Raw genomic sequence first — 14212 nt, 5'->3', positions numbered from 1 at the left:
ACAATGAAGTGCTTCTAAGCCGCGCCCTCAAGAGGCGAATGACATGTTGCGGCCATGAAATGCTTACAGAGCAGCAAGGGCACCAACAGCCAGCATGGCGAGGACACCAACGGGGCCCTGGACGTTGGCACCGTTGACAGTGACGGGAGCGACGGTGGAGGTGGCGGTGGAGGTGCCGTTGCGGCTGGTGACGGCGCTGGTAACGACAACGGTCCTGGTGGCGGAAGCGGAGGCGCTGGCCTGAGAGATTCTGCTAGTGATGGAGGCGGCTCTGCTGGAGGCAGAAGCGACGCGGCTCGAGACGGAGGCGACGACAGCGGAGGAGACGGAGGCAACGGCGGAAGAGACAGCAGGGACGGCGGCGGCAGAGGAGGCAGGGCCACCGCCGCCCGCAACGGCGGCGCAGATCTTGCCAGCGGCAGGCAGAACCTGGTCTAGGGCAATAGTTAGCATCACTCCTTGACACGATATATTACTCGGGAAGACCTACTGGCAGCGACCTCGGCACCGCAAGAGGCGAGGACGCAGGGGGTACCGGCGGTGACGATGGCCTGGTAGTTGGCAGGGCTGCACAAGCAGGCCACGTCACCGGCCTGGCACTTGCCGGTGGAAGTGACGGCGTTGTTCAAGCAAGTGACGGCACACGAGGGGATACCGTCCAGCTGAGCAGCAACGAGGCCGACAACGGCGAGGATGGTGGCGGCGGAGAACTTCATTTTGAACGTTGGAAAGATTGTCGGGGGGACTTGAGTTGAAGGGTTGAAAGTTGTTCAAGTGAGAGACGGTTGATCGACAACGAGTGAATTGGCTTGTTCGGTTGAAGTGAGTGAGTCGGATGAGTTGAATGCGCTGAAGAGGAAAAGAAACATGGTGATGGGGTGCGAGAGACTCGCCCCTCATATACTTGGACAGAACGCCATGAATTAGACTCGTGGATCAGTGGGAGTACGCTACGTTCCTAGCGGGTTGACCGAGACAGAGCTCGTTCTCGTATCATAGGCCCACATAGGAATGTGTCGTTGTTGCTTGCAGCCACAAGCCAAACCATATCCGTGACTGAGACATCTCGCCGTCCAATCGGCGTGTTTTTTTCAACTCTTCAGCTTCTTGGTTCCTGGGGCGGAGCATGGGAATGTTAGCTCGTTGAGGGGCAGTTGCATGGCAGCCCAGACAGGAATCCGCAAACGACCTGAATGCCGAGTTCGTCCACCTGGAGACATTACCTGGAGGCAACCCGGGTTTTGGGAATTTCCTGATATCATACACTGGGCTTTGTTGGGGCGGGAACCGTCCGAAGACAGTCTTTACAGAATGCCATCGCCGATACGACTATTATCCGGGGTGCCAAGACTATAAGACGCCCCCGGATTCGACGCTGCTGAGGTTATTCACGCAATTCCCAAGGGGGCGGTTTTACATTATGCTACCCGATGCGGACGATGAGATGGCGCTACCGGCGAAATGTTGGTTAGCCGGGACAGACGGGTGAGAAAGCTTGGCTCGTTTGAGACGGGGGCAGATCTCTCCATCCACGGTTTCAACAAAGTGGCCTGGTTGTGGTTGATCTAATGAACGAGTGGTTGTCAGCCCATGGGAGCTCTGGGAGATTAACTCCTGGAAAATAAGGAGAGCTTTGATCCGCCACACGTCGCGAACTATTGGGCTTCAACTTCCACTGGCGGCCACGCGAGCTGCTTAGTTCCCGCACCACAAGACCGATCACCTCGATTGGTTCGAGTTTGCCCCTGGCTTGCGCTCACTCAAATCGACAAACGCCACGGCGCTCACCTATCCGGGTAAGAGGCAAGCCACTTGGTGGCGGCTCACGTTGTCAAACGAGATTCGCCTCGTCAAGTGGCCTAGACCAAGCGCGAGGTTTCCGAAGGAGAGGTCGAGGCGCGACGGGGGGCAAACGGTTGATTAGATGGTAATAGGAATTACAACAGGAGCTGACGCTATCTAGAACTATTTGCTACACGGCACACGAAATCTACACGATGCATGTTTTTATGCGCTCCCGAGAGCACCCATCTGACCCAAGTCCGTCCATGCAATCCGTTACATGTCTAGTCCGTTCCGATCCGTTCCATTCCCGTACCCAGCCGTGACAAAGGAAATATGTGAATGAAATAACTCGTGATGGTGGCCAATATTGCCCCATGCTGCTACCGAACAAATGAAAAGAAACAAAGGAAACGCTACCATAATCATTCAATCGTCGCCATGCGGCTACCGTAAACCCCTATCACTACATATGTGTATATCCTTGCACCATATACCTGATGATATAATTGTTTGCGACTGGTTTAATCGCTCTTGTCACCCTCCGACTGGGACGAGGATCGCATCGCGCGCAAGTCGCTTCGGCGAATAACTTGACTGAGGACGAAAGTTAGCACCATGTCTAGGCGTTCTTCAAAAAAAGAGAAGGGAGGATAACTTACATCCTGCCACGTTCGTTGGGATCACGGATAACGACAAGCTGCTCCTTCTTCTTGTCGTTGTCCTTTGTCTTGGTGCGCGACGATGACTTCTTGGACTCCCCGGACGGCGAGGCGACGCGCCCGCGCAGCGACTTAATCTGCTGCTGCAGGCCGACGACCTCGGCCACGGTAGCCTCGTATGTTGCGCGAAGGCCGTCGAGCTGAGCGTTGACCGCGCCAAGCTGGGCCGTCAGCGACAGGTTCTCTTGGCGGAGCACAGGAGCTTGGTTTGCCTCCGGCTCAAGCTCGGCGATGCGAGCGTTCAAGCCATCTCTCTGGGGCTCAAGGTTGGCAACCCGGGCAGCGAGATCGTTTCTCTCCGCGGTGAGGGGCTCGAGGTTGGCGACGCGGGCAGCGAGCTCGTCTCTCTCGGCGGTGAGGGAGCCAAGCTTGACTGTCTCTTCTTGAAGCTGGTCGTTGCGCGTCTGGAGTTCGGCAATGTTCTGACGGAGTTCCTCCATGACGGCGGGTTCGGGGGCAGAGGAGGCCACGGACTCGGCCTTCTCAGCAGCCAGCTCGGCCTCGGCCTCCGGTGCGGGGGCGGGAACGGGCTCAGCTTCAACCTCGGGCATCGCCTTGTCGACCTGAGACGGAGCCACAGACTTAGCGTCGTCCTTGACCTCTTCTTCGACAATGATGACCTCCTCAACAGGCGGTGCCGGTGGCGCATCCTCGGGGGCAGGTGGCGCGGGGGCAGCATCATCATCGGCCTTGACGGTACCGGCATCGCTGCCAGCATCGCTCTCGGAAATGACTGAAGGTGCAATGGATGGGGCAGCAGAGCCCATGAGAGACTCTGCGCGGCGGAGCTCGCTGGTGACGGACTCATTTTCGTCCTTCAATGAGGCGTTCTCGTCAATCAGCGACGCATTTTCTCCAGCCAGGGAAGCGTTCTCGTCAATCAGGGATGCATTCTCTCCGGCCAGGGAAGCGTTTTCGTCCTTGAGAGACCCAATCTCTGACTGAAGGCCGACTCGTTCATCCCAGAGACGGAGAATTTGAGAGGTATGATCATCCTGGTCACTGAGGAGGCCCTGAACCTGTTCCTTCAGCGTGGTGTTCCGCTCCTTCATGGTATCAATGCGCGTCTGGAGCTTGTCATACTTGGCCTGCACACCCTCGAGGTCCTTGACCCGGGTGTCAAGCTCCGCCTTGCCAATCTCGAGCTCACCCTTGGTGATCTCAAGGCTTTCGAAGCGGGTCTGGAGATCGGTGTTGGCGGTCTCAAGCTCAGTGAACCTGACCACGATCTCTTGCTTTTCAACCTCGATGGCGTCAAAGCGCTCCTGGATACCCTTCTTCTCGGTCTCGAGCTGTTCGACGCTGGCTTCAAGTCCCTTCTTCTGCTCATCGAGTTCGTCGATGCGAACCTGCAGGTTCTTGTTGGCCTCGGTGAGGCCTCCGTTCTCCTTGAGAAGTGAGTCGACTTGAGGCTTGTATCTGTCGAGCTCCATGCGCAGGAGATCGCGCTCAGAAGTGACGTCGCCAAGCTCGGTACCCCTCTTGATAAGGTCGGTCTCAAGGCTGGCGACGCGAATCCTGAGGGCGTCTCTGGTCAACTCAGCGGCAGCGATTCTCTCAATGAGAGCGCGCTCAGTCTCCTTGGTGACAGCGCCGAGGTCACCGAGATCCTTCTCGAGGTTGGAGCAGCGAGCTTCGAAATGCTCTCTCTCCTTCTTCTGCTCTGCAAAGTCATTCTCGAGAGTGGCGTACTTGGATGAGATCTCGTTCTTGGCATCTCTCTCGGAGGCGAGAGTTTGTTCGAGGTCGGTGGACTTGGACTCGAGCTCAGTGAACCTGGCGGCGAGCTCGCTTGACTTGGATCCAAGTTGGCTTGTCTTGGCTTCCAGCTCGGTTGACTTGGCCTCCAACTCAGCCGCGACGTCGCGGAGCTCATCGCGCTCCTTCCTAACTCCCTCAAGGTTCATTTCATGTTCGTGAAGGAGGTTGTTGGCGTCATCGAGAAGCTGAAGCTGCACCTCCAAGTCGCTAGTAATTCTAGTCAAGTCGCGTGTAATTCTGTCGTTGAGCTTTTGCTCATCTCTGTGCAGCTTCTCGATCATGCCCTTGTCGGCAGATAGTGTCTTAAGGCTTTCAAGAGCCTCATTGCGCTGCCTCTCTGCCCTCTCCTTATCGGAGTGAAGTATGTCAAGTCGGTCAAGGGCATCCTCTAGTCTCCTGTCGGTGGCGGACTGTCTGCCGAGAAGGCTCTTGGTCTCATCTCTCATGCGTGAGATCTCCTTGAGGAGGTCCTCCTCAACTCTCTCACGCTCGCGAAGCTCTTCATGAGTGATGCGGGGAACAGAAGGGGGGGCGGGAAGAGCGGCAGGGGCAGGGGGTGCCTTGATCTCAATGTGCAGGGTCTTCTTCACAGGGGCGGCAATGTCAATGCGAGCTCCCCTTAGCTTTGCTGGCTTGGCGGGGGCAACGGGTGCTGAGGCTCTCTTCACGACTTGCTTCTCTTGAGAGATGGATTGAGGGAGTGGGGCAAAGGTGATGGAAGGCCTCGGGCGAGCGGTGGTGATGGTGTCGGTCTTTGGGGGGTAGTAGTCCTCGTCGGAGGAAGCTACACTGGTTGCGTTGGTGACGGTAGACTGAGTGTCGAAGCTGTACTTTGACTCGTTATCGGAGTCGTGACTCTCATCACCGGATAGGTAAGATTGGTCGTTGGAACGTCTCCATGGTCGTTCAATTTCAGGGCGACCCCGGAAGCGAAGGGAAGGGGGCTTGAACAGGAGAGGCTTGCCACTGGGGGTCTTGCGTCTCCAGCTTCCGGATGTGCTGGTGCTCAGGTCGGACCTGTTGTCTGAAGAGTGGTCGACGAGTGAGACGTCGGAGATGTTGGCGTGAGACATATCGATCATCTCAATAGATGTGCCATCTGGCACGGAGACTGAGGGCCGTCTTTGCTTGCCGAAGCGGGCGATGCCCGGGCGGCCCTTGTTGGGCACGGCGTCACGAGTTGGCGCCATGGGAGTTGGTGATGAATGAAGATGATGGGTGGAGTTTTTTCAGGAGCGGAGGCTCTGGTAAGATAAGGTATAATAGTTCTGTGGGTTTCTCAAGTTATGTGCCAAGCTGGACGTCTGATCTGGGGCTGGTGGAATCTGCGGGTGACATTGAAAGTGTATCGGTAAGTTGATGAGGGGTAAAGTTGCATATCGGGTCTGCGGATCTACAATCAGAAGAATGATGAGATCGGGTGAGAGTCTGGATGCAGCAGGCAAGTCGTTTTTGTCGAAGTATCCAGAGAGTGTTGTTGTGGGAGGGAAGAAAAGGGGAGAGGCAGGGAGGGCGATCTACGTACAACACCAGCCCAACCGGCAGAAATGATATTCGACACTGCCCGCCTTCATCCGTGGCCAGCCCCAACGCGCTTAGCCCCGTCCAATAGGGCACATACACCGACCAACCTCGGGGAGCCCTCGAGCTTTCGAGACACGGCATGGACAAGCCCTTCGGGCCAACGCCCAGGGGTGAGGCGTGGCCCAGGGCGGGCCCGACGTGTGCATCCACGGTTCTGTTCGAGAGCCGTTTGACGGGAAAGCCCAGCGTACATCCGGGACACAAGACGGCGTCCAAACTGCAAACGCAACGTCGTCACTTGCTCGACCCCGAGCAAGGATACCTTGGGCTGATTGGGCAGTCTGGCTGTCAGGAGGAGCAAACCACACTTTCCAGGGTTCTAGGACCGCCCCCATCGACTATCGGGCCCCAGTCTGGTATCCATTGTCACGTCCCGCCCTGCCGGGGGCCCAAAATGCGGGAGGCCAGGGGGGGCCAACCAAGGGTTTGGGCAACTAAGCCTGGGCAATCAAGAGAGTCGAGCTCCGGATACAACTGTGCAATAACTCCCAAGTGGCGAACCGGGAACATGTGTAAGTCTCCTGTTGCTGGACCGTCTCTTCTTCTCCCGGCGCAGCAGCCTATCTTTTGGCTTTGCTAAGCCGCTGTTTGTTACAACTTTTTGCTCTGCCTCCTGTTTTCCACTTTTACAGAGTCATCTCTTCAGCAACGACTGTCTACAGCCGTTTGTCTCTGTTTTGGCTTCCTCTTTCGAGGGCCAAACGCGCCGGAAGCCCTATTTTGCAGGGGTTGAACGGGCCACAAGGGAAAAGGAAAGCGTATCACCCAGGCTCCTCTGCGCTAAGATGAGTCAGGAATTTGGGGGAACCAGGCATATCAGCCAGTCGATTTTACGAGGCAAACGGGCGGAATTGAATTCGACAGGCCTGATTCTATTTTTTCCCAGTTTTTGTGCGCATGGCGTGTTGCGATAGTGGGTTGGGCATCGTTCCTTTTGCTTTGCTCGGGCCAGGTTGGGACAGTTGGGACGAAATGGACAAGGATCTGTCTAGAAGATCGCACGGCATTGGACGTTGGCGGCCATTTCACTGCAACCTGCAAGCTCCCGGAGGCGACCGGGGGGTCTGGACTTGGACGTGGTGTCCGTTGATTCGTCTGTTGTGCGGGCCGAGCCATGGACCCCGGCCGGTCTGCTGCTCTCCTTTGCCTTGGTTTGTGTCGACGAGATGAAGGGAAAGTGTGTCTATTTCATGATTCGTGAAAAGCTTCTTGCCGGCCAAATCGGAAACTTTCATTGTCTTTGTCTGCTGATGACTGCCAATATGAGAGCAACGGAATGACTCTCGCCATCCGCTGGTCTGACTGTATCATGATGCCTGGCTTATCAGATCGATGCTCGGGAATAGACGGTGGCTTTCGCATCCCGCCTTTCCTCTTCGACGGGTATCGATCCACCAGTTTTGCTTCATTGGCCGGCTATGAGACCCAAGTGGCGGTACACATGCCCTGTCGGATGCGCCGTGTGTCTCCTCCATCCCGCGTTCGAGTCTAGATGTTCTGGGAGGGGTTTGCGGTGGAGACCGACTGTTCGTGCGTACTCTGGGTATCCTTGACGATAACAAGGAAGCGCGACTTCCATCTTCCCGGGTCCGACGACATGCATACGGACGTACTGCGCTCGAGTATCACCAGAATCTCATCTAGAACCCCTTCTTCGACTCCTTGCATGCTGTTGTTCATATGACACTGGATCTAGAAGGTCTATGCGAAAAGAGTGTGTGTTGCTGAGTAAACTTGAAGCGAAATGATACACGAGAGCAAACGGAACAATCTGCATCTGCCACGCACCTGAGGCTCAATCGCGCAGCTATCGACCTGCTGAAAACGAATCGCCCGCATTTCACGCTGAGGCGTGTTTGCTGCGGCTGTCGTGGCTGGATGGTCGGGAGGATTATGCAGGCCTGCAGCGGCCCCTTTTCGTCCGTCCAGTCAGAAAATGAGGCGGTCGAGTAGTGTTGCTGTGTGACAACCCGTAGGCTGCATGCATTGTATGTGCATGTACGGAGTATGCCCGGTGACGTACCAAAAGCAAAACACCGTGAACGTCTGCTCGTGAGAGTTGCAAAATGTCCGGAAATTGTAATTAAATTCCCCGTGGCGGCACCTCCTTTCTGCCCACCTGCCATGCTGATTTTCATCCCAAACGACGATGTTGCTGCTGGTATATCTCATGATTATTCGGCACAATTTTATCTGCAGACCACAAAACGACCTTTTATTCACCTTCTTGACGTAAACCAATCCATGTTCAACCTCTGGCAAGCCTCCATACGTTACATTTGAACTGACTTCATGCAACGTCTAGGCTTGGTACGTACACATTGAACAGCCTAAAAGCACGTCTAGAACGTTTGGGACATGTTTGCGTGGACATGAGGAATGAGGCGAAGAGGCGAAAGGCGAGTGGTTGGACAGAAGAGTGTATCGATGTTAAAGTAACACCGATGCCCGATACCTCTACCGAATCTGCAAACGAAACGTACTCCACGAAATCTTCATGCTGTCGTGTCCTTCAATGGGACGATGAAGCATTCAAAGTGGTCTTGAACTCGATAATAGCCGCGCGGGGTTCTGTAAGCGCATGATTCAGTCACAGTGTCATTGCCAGCTTGAACAAGCATTGCTGTGAAAACACACGATTAACTCACAACACATCGAGGCTAGAATCGGTAACCGCAGATGGTTCTCACCGGAAGTTTCCTTCCATTGGCAAGACCCTAGCTGCATGTTCATATTGAGGCCTCCCCCGCCTGTATCCTCAAAGAGGACGTGTTGATAGGAAAACACCAGCACAAGATTATGGAGTAGGCGCTCTAGAACATTACAATACAATCACGCCTACAAGGCGAGACGCTTCAGAAACATTGGTACAAAAGGCAATAGTCCAAACGAAGACCATACGTGGCAGATCGTTTCCGCCGGATTGCTCACTGAGGCCAAGATTGATGTACTTTGTAACTTTGGACGCGACTCCGGGTGTCCCTCATTGGACTAACACGGTCTTGATGCGAGTACACGTGTGACCTCTGAGGTTCGACGCGGAGAGCATCACCAGCAAATGAGCAACGATTCCGCCAATTGTATGGGTCTGCAAATGGATCTGGGGAGGGGAAGAGTCCACCCGCCCACCCAGCCCACAAGCCCAAGCCAATGTGCAGGGCTGTGGAGTTTGCATCGGGATTGGTGGACTGTTCAGTTATAGCTTCACTCTGCTTGCCCCGCACGATCCTCACCTTCAGATGTTGAATAGTGATTGTATCTATTCAGTTGCCGAAAGAGGCGATGGAGTCGTCGTAAAGCGTACCAAGCCGGGTAGACAGCCCGCAGACTGCTCACCGTTCAAAGCAAGTTGCGGTAAGAGAGGTCGTGAATGTTCGCGATGGTTCAGGATGATTCAGGAAAAGGGAGGGTAAGGGAGGGTCTCTGTCTCCATCATCGTCACGAGGATCACAGGGGTCGGGGACTGTGCTTTGAAATCGCCGACGAACGCGTGCTGCAATGCCTCGCTTTGTCCATCACGCCCCATCCGCATCGTGGGCTTGACGGAAAGGCACGAACTCCTACGTGTTTATCGTGAGAACGTATGGCTTCTTGAACTGGAGGGGCAGGCTCGTGGGACCGGTCATCATGTGACGAAAATCGCGAGCGAACCTGCTTTGGTGTTCATGTGCAATCTGGCGCGTAACTTTGAGGGCATCGTGTGATCTGATGACGTGCATGTTCTGAGGGACATTTTCCCGGAAGCTTCCCTATTCGCTTTACTCGTCGCTTCACTCGAGGAAAATAACAGGAGTTCAGACAAGCCAAGACAAAAAATTGCCAACAGGTGGCAGATGCGGCAATTATTGCATTCGTGACAAGATATCGTGACAAGCGGGAGAACAGCGGATTAGCATTATGCCCAGTTTCCGTCAAGTGGTGCTAAAGATAACAATTCTCCCATAGACGTCTGTATTTTCAAACACGTAGAGATAAGAAAGTCAGAGATGAAACGCACATGTTCGAAATTACGTCTAGGGAAGAATAGTAATGCTCAACTTGACGGGGCGCAGTGAGAAGGACCCCAAAATGCCTTCGCGTCGAACTGCACACGAGACGGTGAGGGATCACCAGGATCACAGCTCACGCGTTACATCAATGGTCAAGAGCGGTGTGAACACGGTGTCATGATCATGCAACAGATGATATAAGATCTAGAGACAATCTAAGGGTATTGATCATAATGAATCATGTTGAGAGCCATCATATACAAACGAGAACATTGCAAGCCATAAACCATCAGAAACAAACGAAACACATTTCCATAACGCTTAACATCCGTAAACCCAGCATTCTAATCATCGTTTACTCATCATCGCTGTCGGAGCTGGAGGTATCCTCGTCATCCTCCTCGTCATCATCTAAGCGCTGTTAGAACGGATGCTACACTGCGAGAGCTTGTTCGGCGGGAGAAAGCTTACCATCAGCCGGAACCTTGCTGGCAAGGACGCCGTTGGTCCTGTCACGGACCTGCTTGTAGTGGACGGGGTCCGTCTTCAGGTCCTCGCCCTCAACAGCAACACCGTCATCCTGAACATACTCCTTCAGGTCGGAGAAGAGATCCTCGCCGAACGCGCCGGACTTCTTGGCCCGGGTGATCAGCTGGCTGACGACACCGGAGCCGACCTTGGCGGGCGTGTTGAGGATTTTCTCGAGCGCCTCGCGGTGGCCGAAGCCGCACTTGGCGTGGAGGTCCTCGACGGGCGCGCCGTCGGGCTGGCTGTCCCTGAAGCGCAGGCCGGGGGTCTGGTAGCGGCGGATGCGGACCTCGCTGTAGGCTCTCGCGAGCTCGACGGCGCTGACCTTGATCTTGGCGGGCTCGGGCGCAGGCCAGAGTCTCGCCTTGGTCAGGCCCATGATGGCTGATCCGAGCAGGAGCTGCTCGCAGTCCTCGACGGTGCCGTCGTCGGTGCCGGCGTGGCAGTAGCGGATCTCCTCACCGGGGTAGCACGAGGGGTTGAGCAGGCGGTGGACGGGGTTGCTGACGGCCTTGATGATCTTGTCAATGGCCTCGGCGCGGGTGGCGGTCAGCATGGCGATGACCTCCTCGGAGATGGGCTGCTCCTTCCACGGGCGGCCCTTGGAGTCCTGGAGGGTGCCGTCGGGACCCAGGCGGGACTTGTAGGCAGCCTTGGAGAGGACGCGGCTGAACCAGCGGGCCTCGCCAAAGACCCAGCTCAGGACGAGAGTCTTGTCCTCGTCGTTGCGGGCGCCAGCCATGAGGACGTGGCGGTTCAGGGAGACGATCCAGTCCTTCATGAAGGGCACCAGCAGATGCGTGGCGGCATACTTGTCGGAGGCCAGGGCAAGGTCGTAGAGGACGTCGACGTTAGGCCTGGTGGGGAGCTGATGGAACTTGAAGTGGGCGATCGAGAAGAGGGTGTCGAGGCCGCTGGTGGTGTCTGCGGCAGAGTTGAGCTCGATGATGCCCTCGGTGTTGCCCGCAAGCTGATCTCTGAAGACGCGCGAAGCGGTGGCGAGAGCCGCGGCGCGGACGGAGAACACGGTGGGAACACCGCTGGCATCCCTGACCTTGATGTGAAGGTCGGTGTCCTCGTGGTACGAGATCTTCCTGTCGCCCTCGGGAGTAGGGACACGGGCGGGAACGACGACGGCACGGGTAGCAAGTTGAGCACCCTGAGACTCCTGGGCCTCGGCATCGTTCTTGTCCTCCTCTTCCTCCTCGTCAGAGGATGACTCACCCTCGTCCTCGGTGGGGTGGGCGTCGGCGGTGCTCTCAACCTTGAGGTGATCAGCCGCGGAAGCAGGCTCGGCACCGTTGCCGTTTGTCTCGGGTGCAGGCGCAGCAGCGGGCTCAGACTCCCCCTTGGGTCCGACCTCGGGGGCTCCGTTGGTCTCCTTCTTCTCGCCGTTCACGGGCTCCTTGTTGTTGTTGTCAAGGAAGGGCTTCTCACGGCCGGGCATGGCGGTCATGGGTCGCTGGGCGGGAGCTTCGTCGTTGCCAACCTGAGCCAGAGACGGGATACTCCGCGAAGAGTCGGTGCGCTTGAAAAAGCCATTGCCGTTGCCGTTGCCGTTGGCTCCATCCTTGACCGGGCCGAAAGTGGGCGTCGGGGGAGTGGAGGTGGCGTTCTCGTTGGTGGTCTTTGTGGTGGCAGCTCTGTTACAACAAGTTAGAAACAAAGACTCTGAGTCATCCTGGTATGAGACAACCGTAATAACTTGGGCCGGTTTAGGTGCTTCTTCGCAATGGAGAAGTGGGGGAGACAGAATGGTAGAGGAGGCATGGAAAATGAATGAGGGCGAAGCAAATGGACGCTGGCTACCGAAGGGAAGAGACTCTGGGAGGGACTGATGGCCGTCGAGGCATCACTCTTATGATGGGGTGTCTCGCGAGGGGAGAAAGGGGACGCCCTCCTTGAGGGTCAGTCGTGGAGGCATGATGGACATCGGGCCAGTCACGATACCGGCCAAAGGAGTCGGGCGCGTCGCCCCCGGGTGGTGTTGGCGGACTACGAACACCCGTGTAAGAGACATGGAAGGGAAGCTGATTGGAGGTGGCGACATTAGGTGTCGATGACGATGGGAGTTGGGATATCGCGGGCAGAGACACGTCAAACATGCAGGACCCGACAACTCGACAGGCCCGAAATCCGAAACGAAGCGTTGGCCGTTGGAAAACCACAAGGCACGCTCCGTTTGGTGGTGTTTGGTGGGGTGTCTTTGAAGCCGCGGCGCCCGCCCATCCAAGCCGGGGCCTGTCACGGCGGGGCGAAGGGTCCAGCGTAGAGCCAGGGGTAGCGAGCACATGCTGGCAACTTGACCAGGGGCAACGAAGAGGAGCATGAAGAGCGGTGAAGAAGGCCGCTTTTTGCGTGTCCCAAGACAACTGCATCCATTGTCTTGAAGAATGAGGCGGGGGGAGGGGACGGGGGAGGAGAGAAGAGGAGGGGAAAAAGACACGCAGTAAGACGCGTGTATATAAAACGAAGAAAACAGATATATATCATCAGGACGTACCTCTTGAATCTGTTGTTCAGGAACAGAAAGCCGTTGGACTTGCGGCGCTCGGTGGTGGTTTCTTGGGAGACGGAGTTGCTCCTCCTGGTGTCGAAAAGCGCTGGAGACATTTTGGGCAAGGGTATCGAAGGCCGGAACTTGAACAGGAAAAAATGCAAAACAAAACTGAAAATGGGCCAACGCTTCAAGGAAAAGAGAAGCCGCCAAAGCAACGATGGAGCAGCCAGGAATGCAGTGCTCGCGGGTATCGTATCGGGACCAACAACGGATTGATATGAATCAGACGGAGAGGAACATAAAAGCAGACCTGAGCCTGAGGACTGGCTGCGCATCTATATGTACTCTGCCTTCTGGCTGGTCGGTTCGACCCGACGACCATCAGGATCCACTGGTTGGCGGTTGAACAATCAATATTGGCCGTCCGTGAGTCTGTCGAAGAGTCGAAATGCCCATTCAGAGCCTGGGAATCGCCGAGGATACGGCCCACCAGATGGCTGGCCAACTACCTGAACCATGAGTTTTTCAAGCAGGGTCTAAACGAGATGGAAGGTCGACATTGGGCAGCAAATGTATGGATTGGATGGATGGATGGCGACAACGGGACAGACAATCGCAACCACCTCGTCGACCACCACCACGACCGCCCTCACCGCTCGACTGGCCGGTTCGTCGCCAGACGCGTCAAGGCACCTTTCCTGGACGATTTTTTTTCTCTGGTGCGAGAATCCCTGTTGACGAAGGTCGCCGGGAGCTCGGAACTCATGCAGATTTCTTCCAGGGGCTCCACCCAGTGACATTTTAGCGCAGTTCGCGTTGGAGCCGTTGCTTGGTTGCCCTCCAGATGTCACCAGGGTTTGCATACAGATTCGGCCGATCGCATCCACCGCCCTTTGGTTGCATGAAACATTGAGGACGAGAGTGTTTGCCTTGTCTTGAGCCTCTCTCTGTCTTGTTGTCTTTTCAAAGTCATTCCTCGATATCGTCAACTTGGGGCTGTCAAAGTACCTAAGATACGTCTTTCTTTCGCCTCAACTACCCCTCTTCTGGTGTGAGGTCCGATGTGATGCTGGGAGAGCGGAGTCTGGCCCTCACCGCATGGCCGCGATAATGAGGCCATGTCGTTGGAGATCCTGTCCGTGGGAGTCAAAACGGCGATGCATGGTTGGCTGAAAACTTTGCTCGCCAGCCTCATCTGCAGCATCTAATGCTGGGCCACGTTCGTGATGCAGACTGCATCGCATGGTATCGCGCGCCTAACGCATTCGCCTCTCGATTTGGCGACACTTACCATATAACTGTGACATTTCGCATCAACGTTCCAAGATTGCGAGGGGAAGTCTTTC

The 14212-nt window shown here is 55.8% G+C and overlaps 3 protein-coding genes across 3 annotated transcripts; all 3 read right to left on the bottom strand.

Moving 5' to 3' along the window:
- Positions 1-63: 63 nt before the first annotated feature.
- On the bottom strand, positions 64-716 carry CGCS363_v010257 (GPI-anchored CFEM domain protein; the record flags this gene model as incomplete). Its single annotated transcript, XM_036642106.1, has 2 exons — positions 64-434; positions 491-716. The coding sequence occupies 2 exons, from the start codon at positions 714-716 to the stop codon at positions 64-66; spliced, it is 597 nt and encodes a 198-aa protein (XP_036493819.1).
- A 1590-nt stretch (positions 717-2306) lies between these two features.
- Positions 2307-5455, bottom strand: CGCS363_v010256 (Daple-like protein; the record flags this gene model as incomplete). Its single annotated transcript, XM_036642105.1, has 2 exons — positions 2307-2379; positions 2445-5455. 2 exons carry the CDS (start codon positions 5453-5455, stop codon positions 2307-2309), a joined length of 3084 nt encoding a protein of 1027 aa, XP_036493818.1.
- A 4738-nt stretch (positions 5456-10193) lies between these two features.
- On the bottom strand, positions 10194-12979 carry CGCS363_v010255 (uncharacterized protein; the record flags this gene model as incomplete). Its single annotated transcript, XM_036642104.1, has 3 exons — positions 10194-10249; positions 10310-12009; positions 12870-12979. 3 exons carry the CDS (start codon positions 12977-12979, stop codon positions 10194-10196), a joined length of 1866 nt encoding a protein of 621 aa, XP_036493821.1.
- Positions 12980-14212: the final 1233 nt, after the last annotated feature.

The sequence above is a fragment of the Colletotrichum siamense genome (genome assembly GCF_013390195.1).
Source record: "Colletotrichum siamense strain Cg363 chromosome Unknown KSG_Cg363_contig06, whole genome shotgun sequence".
Taxonomy (NCBI): Eukaryota; Fungi; Ascomycota; class Sordariomycetes; order Glomerellales; family Glomerellaceae; genus Colletotrichum; species Colletotrichum siamense.
The sequence above is the reverse complement of the archived record's forward strand: the minus strand, read 5'-3'. Positions and strand labels throughout refer to the sequence as shown.